Here is a 19,246-nt window from a genome sequence, read left to right as displayed (position 1 = left end):
TGATGGAGGTCTATAAAATCATGAGAGTACTAGAATGGGTTAAATGTAAATCAGTTTTTTACTCTTTCAGACTAGGACTAGGGGGCATGCCATGAAATTAGCAAGTAGCTCATTTAAAACAAATCAAAGAAAATTCATTTGTACTCATTGCATAATTAAGCTCTGTAATTCATTGCCAGAAGATGTGGTTAAGGCAGTTAGCTTATCTGGATTTAAAAAAGGTTTGGAACAAATTCCTGGAGAAGTCCATAAACTGCTATTAGTCAAGCTGAGTTAGGGAATTGCCACTGCTTATTACAGGTATTGGCAGCATGGGATCTGTTTACTGTTTGAGATCTTGCCAGGTACTTCTATCCTGGATTGGTCACTGTTGGAAACAGGATGCTGGGCTTGATGGTCCCTCGGTTTGACCCAGTATGGCAACTTCTTACGTTCCCTCCCCCTGCAGAGGAGATCAAGCGCTTCACCCCCACAGGTTACCTGAGCTCCACAGGCACGCATTAATTTTCTGCCTTGCAGCTCTCAGTACCGCCGTCAAACCACAAGGCCAGTCCCGGCATGTGCTGTGTTGCCTTTCTGTTTAAAGGCATCTTTTTCTCAGCTCGAACATCTGGTCCATTGCATTGTGCTGAGGATCTGAATTGTGCTGTGGTAAGTGAAGCAAGATTACTGCAGAATCAGCTCAGGAGGCTTGGGTTATCTTCCAAGCCAGGCCCTCTCTCCGGAATAAGTGAGCTGCTCCCCACCATGGAGACAGTGTGCACTGGGAGCCAGCACGGGTAATGAATACTGACAGCAATACCCCAAGCAGATGAGTTTCCGTCAGGATGACCTCACCGCCAGGAGCCTGCTGGGAGTGCTACTTTGCCTGACGGAGGAGTGCCGCTGCCTTCATCCTGTAAGAGCAGCCATGAGCAGGGGTTTTCTGCCTGCATTTTATCTCTTGGACAGAGGTCTGCAGCCATCAGAAGCTCATGGCAGACTTCAAGGAAGCTGCTGTCAGGCTTACTGGACTCTGAACGTCATTATATATTAGGTGTTGGGGGGAGGTTTAATCCTTCCGTTTTGACTAAATTCCAAATGCTTTCACTTCTCCAGGGTAGCTGGAGGTTGGATGGAAAGGCATTAACTTTCCCTCCCTTACATTGTACAGGTTAGTCAATAGGCCAGGAAGGGATTGTCTTCAACTCATGGATCAGACCTTACATTTCATCTTGGACAGAATGAGGCTGAGAAGGGATTCTTAAATAAACATATTAGCTGACGTGTATGTGTGTCTGTGCAAATGCAAGCGTTGTACGTTTTTGCCAGACGCGTGCAATATAATTTCTTTCAGTTCTGTGGCTCACTGTCTGAACCCATTAGTGTGTTTTGAAGAGCATATTTTTTTTTTAATGGAATTAAGTGTGACCAGCAAAGTTTCTGCCAATGGCCAGGCCCAATGATTGAGCAGCTGGTGTGCTCTGCAGTGCACTGCGGGTGAGGCTGGGCTCAGTTCCCTGAGCTGGCACCCGCATCTTAGGCCCGCAGGAGCTGGAGATGCTAGACGGCAAAGAAGACTCAGTCATTGCACAACAGCGACATCTGCAGGTGTCGGAGTGCACGGGTGCTAGGCTCCCAAGGGCCCCCTTACCAAAGACTGCGATGCTTGGGTTCTAGACTAACTATTGTAAAAACCCCTGGTGGCTGCAGACGAAGGCCCAGATTCCTCTTTCAAAAAATGGAGGCAAGCTGAGTTGATCAGGTGTAGAGTCAGGTGAGCCAGGCCAGATATTCCTAAAATGTGGATGATAAAAACCATAGTCTGTATCTGGGACCGTATGATGAGTGTGTCAGCCAGTCGGCTATTTTCATCACCTGGTGCATGACACCCTTTTATTTAACTCCGAGGATCTGCCATGCAAGTCAGTGGTATGGATACCATGATGATAAAATGCAGAAAGCATTTTTGTATTGTGAGAAGAAGCTGCCACTTCACCTTTCTTTACAGCTAACAATGTTTATATTAAGGCATATGTCATTTCATTTGAAACTGTTAAATGTCAGAAGGGGTTAGTGTCACTTTCTAGTTCTCACATTCAGTGAGCATCCGAAACCACTTTTATAAATATAAGACGGACTTGCCGCACTTACTGTGACCATTATTATGCAAGAAATTGCACAAGACGCAAACCTCCACTGACTAAAGCTAAATATGCCCCGCGCTAGTCCGAATATCATTTTTGCTGCATGAGAAAAAAAAAAGTCACAGGCTGGCAATCTCCCAAGATTTGACCAAGAATTTTGGAAAATAGAGGCCTCTGGCATTAAAAGCCCACATCATTTGAGCTCTGTGGGCGTTATTTCATGTTTAAGGTTTGGCTTCGTTAAATTTCTCAGTCAGTTCTCCTGTCTTGTGCGGCTCCATGGGTGAAGGTTATTTCAGTTCCTCATAGGCTGTTTGCGAGTTGTTCTTACTGCAGATACCATACAGGTTGACCTAGAAGCCTCTACTAAGAGGAATGGTCCAACTTTAGTGTGTGTGGGGGGAACAGATGCAGTAGCATTAGTGTGAGTTTGAGCTCCCCTATGAGGGAGCCTGAGATGGTGAGCTCTCAGCCTATAATAAGCTCAGGCCACCAACTTAAGTTGACCCAGCTAGGGGCAACTTGCCTCTTTGTTGCCACCCTAGGTTTATTTTCCTAGGGAAGGACCCTTGCGTCTCAGAGATTGAGACAGGTTAAGTGAACAAGAAAGGGTACCTTTCCCTATTTTGGCCATGGTTGTTGGAAACCTTTTGGCTGTGAGAAGGAAGCTTTTGGCACCCTGCCTACCACTTGTTTGGTTTTCCCTTTTTCCTTAAAATATTTTCTTTTTTTGTTCTTCACCTGAATGCCCCAGGACTCAGGGACTCTGTTTTCCATCATCTTGAGGAAGTGGTGAATTTCACTGAGAGAGAACCTTAGGGCCATCAGTGTATTCATGGAGAAATAAATCTACATTCATTCCTAGTGGGGAGGAATAAGGGGAGAGACAAAAACTAGTGGCACCACTCGTGTAGCCACCATCTTCACAATGAGATGAACAGGAAGAGAGGAGCTGAAATGTACCATTGAGGTATGAAATGAAGGACGGAGGTGAATCTAGACTAAAGGTATGACTAAATGGGACTTTAGCTTAACACTTATAAACTGAGAGAATATCCTATCCACCAGTTATTCGGAAGAAGCTTAAATACCTCAGTACTTGACCTGGAGAAGGAATCAACCTTATTAATTGAAACTGGCATTAACAACAGGATAAATTTAATGGAAGTAAGAGATCATAAATTTATTAAAGATGTAATATGTAAATTAGACTTACGAGTACTGAGAGTTGTAAAAGACGTTTTCATTAATTTCCATCCTTTCTCAGTAAAAGTGAAGTTGGAAACCATATCAGCTTCCAGTGTGCTTATTTCTGCTGTTTACTATGAGATTATTAGTACTGTTTGCCAATGACTTTAATGCTTGATTGAAAACTAAAACACACAAGGCCTAGAAGAGTAATCTTCCCCCCCATTAGGAAATTCAGGAGAAGACTGAAACGTTAATATTGTGTTTGAGGCGTGGTTCCTCGGGGTCTTGAGATGGGACACCAGCTCAGAGGTTCCTCATAGATGGCTCCTGATTGTTCAAATGGCTTCTCATGCATCTAGAGCATGAGGGGAAACAATTCTTGCTACGTTAGGACTTGGTGAGGCATGTATTGAAGAGTTGGGTCAGGCCAATGCCTGAGGTCTACAATGCGGTTTGTACAGTTTTATGCTTGCTCACTAACATCATCCAGCTTGAGCATGCCTCTCCCATGCTTTGCCCAGGCACGTGATAATCATTTATAAATGGATCTTTGGGGGTAATTTTCAAAGGTATGTGTGAGCATGAAATTGGGTTTTATGCACATAAATGGCTTTACTAAAATAGTCCTCGAATCCTTGAATGGCAGGAGAGGGTGTTCTTGGGGAGGGGGGAATAGCAGAATTGGAACTTAGGCTCATACTTTTTGATTTTTAAAATTATGTGCGTAAGATACACCCAAAGAAGAGCGGGTCTTACTTTAAGTAAGTAATATGCGTGTACGTGCAAGTTTGCTTTGAAAATACTCGGCAATGTCCATGTGTGCCATGCCCACGCAGACGTTGCCACTGTGCGCACTGTTATGAAATAATTACCCTCTTCAGGATGGCCCGGGTAGTAGTGATAGCTGGCACATTCTTTGCAGTAGGTTTAGAAGAAAATAATCTTAAACCCCAAGCGTCTTCTAGTGTGAACTCATTTGTCTTAAGACATTAGGTAGCATGTAAACATCTAATTTTAGTGCACTTCATAAGAAGAACCCTCTAGCTAGCAGGCATATCATATCCTGCTTCTAGGTCAAATGTGTGAACTCCTCACCTCCTCTCCTGTCAGGCATATTTTTAGCTGCCAGATGAGGCTTTTTTTTTTTTTTACTTTAGTTCATTTCCTGGCTTATCTGGTTGTGTTTAACAGTGATAGAGGAGCTGTGTCCTTGGAAATGTATATTTTTTTGGGGTGAGGGGGGAAGAGGGAGCGCTTGGTGTGGGGGGGGGGGGCAGGGTAGTGTTTGTTTATTACCAGACGACTGGGTCATGGTTTCCTGCCCTAGCTGCTAGGATGAGTGGAAACATGCAGGATGCCGGCTGCTGCTCTAATGAAGTTCATTTGTGCTAATGTATGGAAGCTCTCAAGAGGAATGTTTGGTGAGAGAAAAGCAGCTTTCAAAGTCTCTCTTGGCAATTCAGTAGAGGGGTGGGCATTTTTAGAAAGAAGATGATGGAAAAATGACATTTTTGCCTAAAAAAAAGTTTCATGGTTACACATACAGAGCTGAGCACAGTAGCTTAGGTGCCAGCTCTGTGAGTGCAGTGGGTGCTTAGGCACCCTGAATATTAAACAGACTCCTTCACTGTGTCCAGAGTAGAGTTAAGCACCTCCAGTCATTTTTAAAAGCTGGCTCCCATGTGGATTGGATGTTCTACAACAGGAGATGAGGCTCTAGAGGGGTAGACCCAAGAGTTTCATCAGAAAATATTACTTCACGGAGAAGGTGGTGGATGCATAGAAGAGTCTTCTAAAGTATATGCAGTAACAGTAGCAGAACTGAAGTACAGATGGGATAAGTACAGAAGGTACCTATCCTCTAAAAAGAGATAGAAAGCCTAAGATCAATTGGGATCTACAGCATGCAACAGGACGTAATTTGGGCAGACTAGATGGATTCTACAGTTATTATCTGGCGTCATATTCTATGTTTCTGCATAACGACGCCATAGAATTGTTCCCTGGATGGTTTATTTTTATTCATTGTCATGAAAAGTTAGCTCCTTCTAATCCTGAAAATTTGGTGTGGGTCAGTCACAAGTTGTACTCCCAGACTATGTACGGACAGGCCTGGATTTGTCAAGAAGCACACTAGGCCTGTGCCTAGGGCGGCAACAATCTGGGGAGGGGGGAGGGGGGGCAGCAGGCTGGCTGATGATATACTGCCTTCCAACTGTGCTCAGTCTCAATCAGCATTAAATTCCATCTGCCATTTGGATGCCTAATCTTCCAGTCTCGCAAGGTCCTCCTGCAATTTATCTCAATTTGCTTATGATTTAACTATTCTGAATAATTTTGTATCATCTGCAAATTTGATTGTCTTACTCGTCGTATACCTTTCCAGATCATTTATAAATATATTGAAAAGCACTGGTCCAAGTACAGATCCCTGAGGTACTCCACTATTTACCCTTTTCCATGGAGAAAACTGACCATTTAATCCTACTCTCTGTTTCCTGTCTTTTAACCAGTTTGTAATCCACAAAAGGATACCGCCTCCTATCCCATGACTTTTTAGTTTCCTTAGAAGCCTCTCATGAGGGACTTTGTCAAACGCCTTCTGAAAATCCAAATACACTACATCTACTGGCTCATCTTTATCCACATGTTTATGGATTCAAAAAAATGAAGCAGATTTGTTAGGCAAGACTTCCATTGGGTAAATCCATGTTGACTGTGTTCCATTAAACAATGTCTTTCTATATGCTCTGTGATTTTGATCTTTAGAATAGTTTCCACTATTTTTCCCGGCACTGAAGTCGGGCTCACTGGTCTACAGTTTCCAGGATCGCCCATAGATCCCTTTTTAAATATTGGGGTTACATTGGCCACCCTCCAGTCTTCAGGTACAATGGATGATTTTAATGATAGCTTAGAAATTTTAACTAATAGATATGAAAATAGACCACTTTCTCCACTTGGATAGGAAGGGAAGGCTAGAGACTGGGCGATAGTGATCATCTACGCTGGGTTTGATGCCTGGTTTCTTCAATATAGATTTAATCACAGCATTTTTAAGTGAGACAGGTAGGCGCCTTGAGTTAATATAGTGATTATGGTGGTTAGCCTGGGAACTATATCTTGTCATGTTCTTTATGGACTCCCTGACAAGTCAAAAAGATTTGCTATGGCTCAGATGCAAAATGCATGTAAAACCCAAAAGTAAAGTACATCAGGGGATGACAATTGCACGCATGTATTCCTAGAATATGTTGATGAAAAGCAAAATACCCTGATGGAATCCTCATGTTCCCCTTGACAAGCCCTGACAATTTGGAGTTGATAAGACACTGACTAGGGACGTTATTTGCAGACAAGGGTGAGCTTAGAAACCTCTCTCTCCCTTTAGAGAGCAGGCTAAAAATCTTTTGGCCATGTAATTAGCTTCTGGTGAGTTGAATAATCCTGCAGCTACAACATAAAATGCGTTCTCTCTATCCCAATAATTACAGTTGAAAGGAGAAGCTGAGCAGGAGAGAATGGAAAGGGAATTTCCCATTTACTTCTCCATTTGTAGCTGACAGCATTGTATGCTGTGTGCTGCCCTGAACACTAACTGAGCTGAAATCAGGTCAGCCAATCTTGGGCTTAGAGTAAACCTTCTCCAGGGAACTCCTCGGTGCAATGAGCATGTACAGCAGGTAGCTCACCCTACATCCTGTTAGTGTCTAACGCTCTTTAGTTCTTACTCCATCTCTTTCCTACCTCCTTCCCTCATTCTCTTTTGTATCGTTTCTAAGCCTCCTTAACTCATTCTGTGCTCTGCTGCATTAATTCCTCTGCAGTACGCCTCTTGGAACGCTTTTTAATAAATGTTTCCAAAACCTCACTGGTTAAATATTTGCCCTCAGATGGGAGCTTTATTTTTTTTTTTGTCTGTTGCCCAGCATACAGTGAGGGGCCATGCCCTCATAACGCAGACTTTTTTTTTTTTTATGCCATGTGTAACTGGCACTCAGAAGGAGCTCGATCCAAAACAATGATATCATTGATTTCATGGCGACGGTCCAAGATTGCTTCTAACGGCCTTATGGAGCAGCACATTATGGCTCCTCTCCAGAGCTTGTCTCATTGCTCTCTTATAAGCCTCCCCCCCCCCCCCCCCCCCCGTCAAAGCTTTCAGCTTAATGAAAAATAAAAAGGACTTCTCTCCTCACAAGCAGGCTGCAGGAAGTGGTTGCCACTGGAAGGGGCTTTCTGATCACTTTATAATTCTGAATATGCGTTTTGTTTTAGTTCTAATATTTTTTACTTCTGGATGAATTGCATCATGAATCCAGAGGAGAAGAGCAATTAAAATAGAAAGAAAAGAGGGGGAATAAATCCATCTGATGTTATCAGGTCGGAGATGGATCATTTTGAGATGGATCTTCCTTTGATTTTAGGTGATACATTTTGACCTAAAGCTTTGAGAATTACATTTGGTCCAAGAGCCCAATTAATTTTGATCATTAATCGCCTGACTGTTTGGCTTACATTATCAAATACTGGATCACTAGCTTATGTAGAGAGAAAGTACACTCAGTATGTACTCCCATACCCTGCAATGGCTTTCTGCACTATATGGAGAATTTTCGGACCATTTCTAGAGATTTAGTAATTTTTCTGGAAGTCTCCAATGGATTCTCAAGTGCTGAAAAAGATGAAGATTGGCAAAATGCAGAACTATTGGACAAACATTGGCGAGTTCAGCAAAATGTCTTAAGTTTGGAAGGTATATGGCGGGGTAACATAGTGAATGACGGCATGGTCAGTCCATGTCCTGCTAACCCATCTTTACCTCTGCTCCATTCTGCAATAAAGCTCACGAGATTAAAGCTACAGTAGGAAAGAAAGTTCCACGTGCCTGTCAGTCGGACAGAAACAGGCATTGCCACTGTGAGCTGCAGCAGAGTTCCAGTGGCCATCAGGTTGTGAAGAATGTCTAGGTTGCACTTCCTTTTGTTGGTAGGTAATTCAACAAAGTCCCCTCCCTCCAGTCCTCGGAGACGTGGATTTTTGCCTTTTTCATTTTTTTATCCCATTCATTGGACCAGTAGAAAAGAGGCTATGGTACCTGAGTTTCTGGATGTGAAGGAGTGATTTGCTTAGTGTCAAAAGCTCAGGCACTGCAACCACTTTTCTCCTGGCCCAGAACTAGTAAGATACCAGTTTCACCTGCAACAGATATCAACCTTCTAATGAAGCGTTTCAAAGTTCAAAATCACTCCTGAGAACATTGCACTATTTTTTTGTTGTTGTTGTTCTTGCTTTGGCCCAAAGTTTCTGTGTGCATCAATGGTGAAACGTTCTCGAAATATTTTGCTGATGTTGCAAGGAGGAAGATTAAAGCAAGACCTGCATTTTGCAATGACGTTGTTGTTTAGCATCTATTGCCCACAAAATACTGGAGGAAATAACTGATAGCAGCATTATCGGATCCAGGCCGGCAAGACAAGAATCCTTTTGATAAAGCTTCCCACATCAAAGCAGAGTTGGGGGCTTGTTCCTCTGCAAGTGGAGATAAAAGTCAATTATACTCCAGACGCTGCTTGGCGTGAGACGGTATTGAGTTTATCCTCTTCCCTTCTTGCTTGAAAAGAATCAGTATGAAAACGGATCTAAGGTTTGCATCTATTGGCTCAGAGAATATTTAATGTGGCAGATTTGTCTGCTGTCAAAATGAAATGCTGATTTGCACATGGGTCCCTTGCCATAGAGTTGGAGGAGGGGACAACAAGAGGGTCATTTGCCTTCCCCGCCTCCCTCCCCAGATGTCAGAAGTAGTTTTTGAAAGTCCCACACAGGAGATGCACTCTGCTTGCACTGAAAAGCAAACAGGGCCCTCTCTGCACTGTATGGCATGGTTGATCTTCTGATGCAGGATAAAATGCAAGCAGCAGTGAGAGAGCAAGGAAAAGTACAAAGAGATGCCTCCCAACAGAGTCAAATGCAAATGATTTTTTCTTTTAAAATTGCAGCACCATTGGCCAGCAAATCAGTCTATGATAGCAGTGGTCAACGTGAACTAGAAATTTCTTGTTTTAAGGAGCCAGTTTTCAGAAGCCCGTGAAGCTGCAAAGTATGGAGTACTTTTCCTGCGCAGATTTTCTAATTACTTTTCACAGTGAAATTATGTGGGCAAAAATGTGCTTTGTACCCTCTATTTGTGAGGATTGGCAGTGCTCCTGCTTTGAAAATGCCACGTTCTTGTTCTGTTTTCCCCTCCTGACCCAAACCCGCCCAAAGGAACATCCATTGTAATACAGATAAAAGCAGGTGCATTGTGAACCCTGTGGTTACTTTCTCGCCGCTCCGAGGAGCTGCGGTATTTACCTGCGTAAAACAGCTTTTGTAAATCGTCCTCTAAGAGCCATGGCGCGTTGCCAGTGCCGCTGACCTCACAGTAGGAAGACGTTGGAGAACTCGCTTTCATGACCTCAGTCTGTCTTCTTCCGAAATAGGGACCAGTATTGCTTTTGAGTTTCTTCCTCAAATTGAAAAGACCTTGTAAAAAAAAAATATATTTTATTTGTAGTTGCACAGAATGACCCAAATTTCAGATTAGCTCCTACAGCAATTTTGCAAGGAAACAGTGAAGGAAGGAAAACTGCACGATTCTGAGGATCTGCAAATGACCTTCCGAGCAGGATGTGTTTGTGCTATTGCCTGTGTTTGTTTACCATTGACTTCTTAATATGCAATTGCTGAGTTTGAAAGCCTGCTTCTTTGGGGCTGCTTGTAGAAATGTGGAAGATTTATTAGACCACAGCAAGCAAAAATAAATAATTAAATAAATAAAATAAACCAGTTGGAAATTCATGTGGCAAAATGTTAGAAGAAATACAACAAAAGTCCCCTTTTACTGAACTCCTGCTAATGGTAAAAATTAAGAGGCTTACTTTGTCAAGGAAAATTGCTCTGTATTTATTCCTAATTTGTGAGCAAAACAACCATAAAAGCCCATATGAAATGCATGATGTGTACTAGTTTTGCACCCTACTGATTTTGGTTGGCTGACACCGCTGCGCACTTACGAGTATCGCATGCGATAGTGCCCTATCTTCTTTCTTTATGATACACCTGTGAATTATATGTATATCTAGTGCATAATATTTATGAATATTCAGTGTCACTTGGTGTGTTTCTTGTGCTGCATTGGGAAGGAGGCCACACAATTTAAAAGATTTTTTTGTGATTAGCTGACTTGGATAGGACCAACCAGCTGGCACCCATGGGAGATGGATTATTCTTGGTCCTTCCCACTGGCAGAAGAGGAGGCAGCTCCAGTTTCACTGAGGTTCCCGGTGGGGGATGGGGTGACGACTGTATTGCCCTGATTCCTGTTAGGGGAGGGGGAGAAAGATGATCATTGTTGATTCCTAGCAAAACAGAAGAAAAGTAGCTCGAGGCCCTGCTAGGTCACAGCGGGGATGGAGGAGGGAGGAAGAGATATGGAGGCAGCACATTTCCTTTTGGGGGGGGGGGGGTGTTTCTCTCCTCTCTCTTCCAGGCTGTCTCTCTCTCTCACCTCCCCTGGTCATCGGCTCGGGTATCTGCCTCATAGGCGCAGCCAGAGCTGTGGATGCCATGGTTTATCTCAGTGGCAGAGAGAAGAGGCGTCCATGTGGCCAGAGATGTAAAGCGCATTTCCTACTATGTAGATGATTTTTTTGTACTACATTTCTCCCCTGATTCACAGGTCCTGCTGAAGAGACTGCAAAAGGACCCAAATATTTCTTACTTCGGTTAATCTAGATTGTGCTAAAAAAAAAAAAAATTCCCATCTCCTTTGTGCAATCTCACCCCTGGATCCCAGACTGGCGACTCCAGGAATTTGCACAGCTGTCCTGTGCAAACCTATAAAGAGGTCACTGTACTCGATTAGGGCTGTACTGTAACAGAAGGCGCTAGGGGGATTTCCTGGGCAGGATTCCATGTGTCTCGTAATTTTGTGTGGTATGCAGTTTAAGGGAGAATCATGGAAGAGTGTTTTTAACCACAGGTGCATTCTGCATTAATGTGTGCTCTGAGATGAAGTTCATAGCTGTACAATGGCGTTTTCCCATTAAAATGTGAGCTTGTGACCTCAGCCCATTAGCCCACTATCTGGATACGTCTCGCATGGATCTCCGGAGAGCCTAATACTTTCTGCTGTCTCTAAGTCATTGGCTTGCCTTCTACGGCTCTGTCATTGGAAAGCATTTAAACACCCAGTGAATGTTGTCCTGCTGGCCAGCGTCCCTCGCAATACAGAAGTTTTGGTTTCCCTGAAGTTTTGTCAATTGTCCCATTTGGAGCTTGGTGCTGATACAATTCAGGGTCTTATTCTTTTGGTCTGCTTAGAGGTTTAGTTCATACTTCTAAAAGAAATCGGTCACAATAACGAGCTTTTCTATTCTGGTATTTTATAGACCTGCTCCGACCGTGCATTGGTGATTTCAGTGCTGCTCTTGTTGTAGTACCAGGGCAAATATGAATAATTAAATATGGTTAAATATGAATGAATTTAGATTACATTAAACCTATAACACCTAATGAAGTGACCCATGTGGTCATTTGCTAATTCATGTTGGATAATCCTGACATTTCAGTAAGAGCACAACATGCAAAAAAAAAACCACCAAAGCAAATCTGCAAAGTAGGCAAGCTTGAGAAATGACTCAGGACAGTCCTAAATTATTTGTTTCTTTATACTTTGTAGGCAGCTCCTTTCTCCAGAATATACCGAAACCTACTATTCTCCTACTGGAATCCCAAATGTCCCTGCCTTTAAACCGCACTGTAAGTATCGTAGACAGAATGGGAGCAGGCTGGAGAGAAGGTAACATTTCTTCAGCTCTGATGCTTGCTGGAAGGGCTCATGGTGATCGGCTTCTCTTGAGTGACTCGTATGCACAGGGCTGTCCTTTTTGAGAGCAAGGAGGAATCGGGGCAGGTACCATATGCAGCCACCCCCTACTGCACTGCCCCGGTGTCGCTTCCCATTGCCGTGGGCCAGGAGTGGCAGCAGCCTGCATGGTGATAGAGACCTCAGTGGCAGCAGAGAGGTAGAGAGGAAGAGGATTTCCCACCTCAGCCCACTAGCCCAATACCCCCCCCCCCACACACACACACACACACACACACACTCTTCAATCTTTGGGGGCAGAGGGGGCACGCTCTTGTTGATATACTCCAAGCCCCACACCCTCCTAGGGTCATGCTTACATATGCACATTCCACACCATGCAATAACACCTCCCACCACCAGGGGACACCCTTACTCAATAAGCCACACTCTTTTAATGCTTTCTTGGCTGAATGAAAGGTGGCAAGGGATTTTTTTTTCTCCTGCCACATTTTATGAAAGTGAAACATATTTCACTGGAAGGGTTTTTTTTTGTTTTTTTCATAAAAGATAAGAATAGCAGGTTTGGTTTAATGTCTAGATGACATGTGCTACATCTTTGTTCTGGCACATTTCTTCATTTTGTAGATCCCTCATTTTATAACCCATCCATGGCAGTGACATTCCTTGACCATGGCTCTTAGAGCCTGGCATGAATGCACCCTGAGCCTGGCCTGCAGGTGTCGCTGTTGTGTGATGGTTGGGACTTCCCTCTGTCCCAGCAACTGTGATCATCTTTGCAGCACTTATAGCTTTTGCTGCCATAAGGAGGAGTAATCAGATCAGGGATTTGAACCCAGGTGTCTTGCACTACAGTATGTAGTGCTGCCATGAGACCCTGGCCAGTCCACAATTTTCCCTAAAGGTAGTTGAATAAAGGTCTGTTGATAAAAATAAAGCCATAGAGAAAAAGGGTTTCTTCTACTGTGTGTGCTGCTATGCACACACAAATATGTTACAATAACGAGTTAATGTTGCTTCTTTTAGGACTATTGCAAGTAATGGAATTGATTACTATTCTGTCTTGGTACATAAATGCATGGTTAACTGATTCTTGTCATGCAATACCAATGTAGATACAATTTTTTTTTGTAAAGATGCGAAACTTTTCTTCTGTTCTTTCCTATATTAGTAACACAAAAGCTAAAACAAGAGGGGAGGCTGATATGCAGAGAGATTTAATTTTTTGGAGGTTCCCAAGCCTGCTCGAAGGGTCCCTCAACTATTTTGGTTTTCAGGATATCCCCTGAGAATATGCATGAGACCAATTAGTATCCAGTGGAGGTATTGCATGCAAATATATCTCATGCATATTCACGTGATCCTAAAAACAAGACTGGCTGAGGACTGTGAATACAGGGTTGGGAACCACTGCTCTGAAGTACAGAACAGAGCCTATAAAGTTGACTAGTCTGAGCCATTTCTGTTTAATCCCCTTATGTAAAATATCCAGAATATATTAGTTTTCATGCTCACGTCTGGGTCCTGAATCAAACAATATTCAAGTGATAGGCTTCATTTTCAAATGAATTCAAAGTAGCTGAAAAGTACTTTGAGTACATTTCAAATTGTTACTTTGCTTTCTGAGCAGTCAGTAACAGTAACTAGTTATATTACTTGTGTCAGTACGAGTAATAACATGCTTTAGCCACTTTCAAAAACAAAATGTTTGCTTCGCTGGATAGATTTCCCAGTTGGGTTTGATATTCTTCTCTGCCTCTGCCGTGTGCTGGAAGGCCGGCTCTGGACAGCTGGGCTCTCACTCGATCCCTCTTTAAGATTTGCTGAGCTCAGAGCCTTTGCTGGATTTACACAAAGAAATGAATTGGCTCGGGAGCCAAGGGACACATGAACTCATCGCATGCCATGCGGGACTCTGCCCCGTGGCAGCTAGAAAGAGAAGGTGAGGGCTGGAGAAAGGGTTTAGTGTCACCCGTTGACTCCCGAGTATTTCTTTGTTGCTTGGCGCATCAGAGACCCTGCCCTGAACTGAACCCAGAATATCCAGGAGGGAATTTTTGTACGAGGAGGAAGGAAGGAGGTGCCTGGTCATCTCACTCGGGAGGGAGTAATCAAACCGCCCACGTTTCTGCAAAGCCTGTGGATAGCTTTTTCCCGGGGGGGGGTTGCTGAAACAATCAAAGCTTTGATGAAAGTTTTGCTTTGATTATTGCCTCACATAAAAAGTGCTGGCAGAGATTTGCACCTGCCTTTTCAAGGGAAAAATTTGTGATTCTTAAACTATCCACGCAAGTGCCTCCCCCTAACCAAATCCTACCCTGGGAACACCTCTGAAAATATGTGGAGAAAAGTGCCCTTATTGCTCATGTAGTGGGTGAGCAGTTAATGTTTAGAAAAGCCCTTTTCCACAGGTTGTTTTTTGTTTTTTTTTTACCCGCAGAATGGGTTTTCATTGTTGCCCTCTTCGGGGGGACAATTTTCAAACTATCCACGTTTTTGATTTGAAACGTGGCCGCATGCGGGTTGAAATCGACTGGAAAAGGATGCGCGTAGCGTTGAAAATGCCGTCTACGCTCGTGCGTTTCCTCTCCTGGCCTTAGCAGTGCCTCCTCTCAGTGCGGCTGAAAGTCAGTCACACTGAGGATGGGCAATTTTCAGTCGGCGGAATTAACACAAGTTGCTTTTTTTTTTTTTTTTTTTTTTCACTGTCATAAAATCACTTTGAAAATTGCCCTCTTAACTGGTTCTGAGTTTGGAAGAGAACTTTGGCACTTCTGTAAGAGCAGAGGTAACATCAGTCTGTCTATGAAATCCATTGTGTCTGCGTTCTCTGTCGCAGTTGAAGTTTGTACAGTCTGACCATTAGAAACATGTTTTTGGAAGAGCTAAACAGTTTTAGAACATAAAAGATGCATTGTACAATTGATCTATTCGGTTAGTCAGAATGCATAGCTGTGCACGATTTAAAGACTGTTCTATGCTAAACTCCAATTTTGCACAAAAAAAAAATGATTCTCTGCATCTGGACATCAAGGGGTCCACATTCAAAGGCATTTGGCCAGTCAACTTGTCATTTTTTTGTGACTAAATGCTGACTTTTGAATATTGTGGGCACTTATCCAATGACATTTTTAGCCAGATAACTCATTATCTGGGGCATTCCAGGGCAGAGTTAAATTAACCAGATAATTTATCCGGCTGATCCTTGTCATGCCATAGAGTAGTCCTAAAGTTTGTTGGATAAATGTCTCTGGCTAACTTTAATTTAGTTGGGTATTTTCAGTAGCACTGCTTGTGCCACTGATTATACCAACAAACGGCCGATACAGTAAAGTACGCGGGACAGCGGGTGAATCTCTCTGCGCGCGCACAGGCCACTCTCCTGTGCACGCGATTCTGTATTTAAATGAGGCCCGGCAGTAAAAACAGGCAAAAGGAGGCGCTAGGGACACTAGCGCATCCCTAGCGCCTCCTTTTGGACCGAAGCAGCGGCTGTCAGCGGGTTTGACAGCCGACGCTCAATTTTGCCGGCGGGTTTTCCGAGCCCGTGGCTGTCAGCAGGCTCAAGAACCGACGCCGGCAAAATTGAGCGTTTTCGACCCGACAGCCGCGGGCCGATTTCAAAATTTTTTTTCTTTTTTTACCCTTCGGGACCTCCGACTTAATATTTCCATGATATTAAGTTGGAGGGTGCACAGAAAAGCAGTTTTTACTGCTTTTCTGTGCACTTTCCCGGTACCTGGAGAAATTAGCGCCTACCTTTTGGGTAGGCGCTAATTTCTGAAAGCAAAATGTGCGGCTTGGCTGCACATTTTGTTTTCTGAATCGCGCAGGAATACCTAATAGGGCCATCAACACGCATTTGCATGTTGCGGGCGCTAATAGGTTCGGGGGATTGGACGCGCGTTTTCGGCCCCTTACTGAATAAGGGGTAACGCTAGTGTGTCGAAAATGCGCGTTCAATGGCGGGTTAACGGTGCGCTCCATCGGAGCGCACTGTATTGTATTGGCCCGAAAGTTAGCTAAATAAGTTCATCCGTCTAACTTTGCTGACTGGACAGCGGCTGCAAATAGACCCCTTAGTATGCAAGGAAGAAGCTTTTTTCTTACCTGTCTGTGTCTAAAACACTGAAGGATCAGACTGTAGCATATTGTCAATATGTGACACTGTTACTAGATTAGGAGAATTATGGTACTGAATGCATATGTTAATCTATTTGAAGGATAACTGTATGTGTTCCTAGAAAAGAGTTGGCCAACTCTTCAACAGCCACAAACAGGCCTGATTTTCTGGATATCCACAATAAATAAGCAGGAGATAGATTTGCATGAACTTGCCTCTATTATATGCGGATATATCTCCTGCACATTCATTGTGGGTATCCTGAAAACCAAACCTGTTTGTGGCTCTTGAGGACTGGAATTGGCCCCCCTGCTCTTTCTTTCATTGTTTGACCTGTGTGGTCTTTGATCTTATTTGGAGTAAAGACAGAGCCTGGACACATGTTGTTGATTTTAAGCCCCCTATTCACACACTGGTGCAAGAAAGGAATCTGACTCTCAGGATACATAAAGTATCTCTCCTAGAAACACAGATTCCTAGAAATATGATGGCAGAAAAAGACCATATGGCTCATCTAGTCTGCCCATCCATGTAATTTATCTAGCCCTTACAAATAATAGATTAACACATATACTGAGTACTGTAATTCTCCTAGTCTAATGGAAGTACAATATAGTATCCACAGATCAAATGGACATGTTCTAGACAGGTGGTAACAGTACGTCTATCTTATTACTGAAGAATTATTGTGGACGATCTGATGCTGATCCAGTTTTATCACAAGAATCTGAATTCTCTTCTCTGGGGGTTATAATTAGCCCGTCGATTTAATGCAAACAGCTTCCATAAAGGGAACATGCCTACTACAACGACCTGAGTTGCCGAGTGTTTATATTTACTATAACAATGCTTTTGCATTACTGAAACGTGGTGGACACAACATGCACAATTTACTTTTATCATTTTAAAATCAGAGTTCAGGTGGTTGGCATTTTTCTGCAATGCTCAGGAGGAGGGCGGGGTTCAAAACCCTGCAGGTTTAAGCAATGGCTAAAGATCTGCTCTGTCCGTGCTCACATTTTACATTTCTTTTGCTGCCCCCCAGGAGCACTGCTATTACCATGGCTCCGTGAGAGGGCTGCAGCGTTCGAGTGTGACACTCAGCACTTGCAGAGGAATAAGGTAAGAGAAGCAGTGGGGAAAACCTGTATAATCCATTGAACCGGGTCAGGTCGCTGCCTCTGACTCCTCCCCTCCCTGGGTCCAAGCACCTCCCACCCACACTCTTGCAGGTGGGGACTGCACACTGCTTGTTTATTACCATGTGAAAGATCTATCTTTCCTCTGGGACTCTGCCGAGGGGATGCCGGTTATATTTGTACATCCTCTGCCAGAGGAGCAATAATAAAATTCAGACCGCGTTCCCGCATGCAGCTTAGACGCGCTACAGCTGTTAGCGAATGTTTGCCATAATCTCCGCTTGGAAGCGGCAGGCCTCGAAGGACCAGGGGCTGCTTGGATGAAGCCAGTCAGGAAATAATTCTGCCCAAAAAAAAAGGCCCAGCTGATCTTAATGAGGAAGAAATAGCTCATGGTATAAATAGGAGAGCTTGCAGCCACCTGTGACATATCATAAATAATCAGCCCTAGAAGAAGGCAGTGCACCAGATCGTTTTATCCGGTTTCATGCTCTTTATCTCTAGATGCTGCGAGTGAAATCCTTTTTTAGGGGGGGGGAGGGGGTGCCTGGTAGCTCAACCAAAGCCAGGGCAGCATTGTGAGTCTTCATTCACAACTGGGATTTCCCCCCCATTTTATAGAACCTTCCCAATTCCCTTGTCCCGGTGATTTCAGCGGCAGTCCTGGACCAGAGGCCATGTACCGGAGCTCCTTCTGGAACCCTGCAGTCCATTGGCCCCAAATCCAGCCAATAGGTGTTGCTTCCCCTCCGTCCCCTCGCCTGGGTGCTGTGATCACTCCATTTGCAGGATCCCCCAGTCAGCTCGGAGCAGGGCGGAGTCCTGAGCCCGAATTCAAAGCCAGGTGCTATTATGCAGCACTGCCCCCGGACCATCCTGAGTGGACCTTTCTAATGAATCCTTCTGCGCCGTGTTCCCAGGAAGAGACCCTGCAGCCTGATTCATTCAGGATCTTCTCCCCCACCGCAGTCACGGAAAATACCTTGCTAACAAGAATAGGGTCAGTGATAAACATGGCGAAAGCTGAGATCTTATCTCTCTCAGATTTCTGTCCCATAGCATGCCTCAGCATTTAACTATTGCTAACTTTATCGATTTCTCAGGAGGTTTGTAACCTGGGTGTCATTTTTGACACCAGACTCTCTTTCCGGCCACAAATTAAACAGGTTGTGCGATGATCTTATTATATAAACTACAAATGCTATGCCGCCCACATCCGTTTCTAAAGAAAAATGAGCTGAAGACGGTTGAACGCTCTATGGTAATGTCGACAGTGAATTATTGCAATGCACTATATGTGGGTTTATTTACCTGTTTACATGGTTTGGGCACTTCCATGTATCCAAAATTCCGCTGTTTGAATTGTGGCGGGAATTGCAATCTCCCAGCACATATAAAACCTTACTTGTTAAAGTATCATGGGTTCCCAGTTATCTGGAGAATAAAATTCAAAGTTGCGTTCTTGGTTTTTAACGATATCAGTGGCCTAGTCTCACTGTTTTAACTCTGCCCTAAATAGTACCAACCCACGAGGACCTTAGGATCAAGTTCACAAATGTTATTGCATGCTCCATCTTTCAAAGTAATTTGACTAGATGAGTCACGAGAGAGGCTGTTTTATGTTCAAGGACCTTTGATCTGGAATTCCTTACCACAATATCTGAAAAGCGAAACTGGGCTATGAAAGTTCAGGAAATTGATAAAGGCCTTTTTCTTCCAACAGGCTTTTACTATATGAGGGTAGCATTGTGATAAGCTAATATGACTTGGAAACAGCATGGGCATGGTCAAGTGC

The 19,246-nt window shown here is 43.7% G+C and overlaps 1 protein-coding gene across 1 annotated transcript in view; it reads left to right on the top strand.

The window, feature by feature from the left end:
* ADAM19 (ADAM metallopeptidase domain 19) overlaps positions 1–19,246 on the top strand; it is a 55,671-nt gene that overhangs the window by 17,647 nt on the left and 18,778 nt on the right. Inside the window, exons 4-5 of the mRNA XM_029583447.1 lie at positions 12,043–12,122; positions 17,358–17,434. Coding sequence (XP_029439307.1) covers positions 12,043–12,122; positions 17,358–17,434 — 157 coding nt within the window. The remainder of the gene's footprint in view (positions 1–12,042; positions 12,123–17,357; positions 17,435–19,246) is intronic.

Source organism: Rhinatrema bivittatum, chromosome 18 (genome assembly GCF_901001135.1).
Source record: "Rhinatrema bivittatum chromosome 18, aRhiBiv1.1, whole genome shotgun sequence".
Lineage (NCBI taxonomy): Eukaryota > Metazoa > Chordata > Amphibia > Gymnophiona > Rhinatrematidae > Rhinatrema > Rhinatrema bivittatum.
This window is presented reverse-complemented; position numbering and strand designations above follow the sequence as displayed.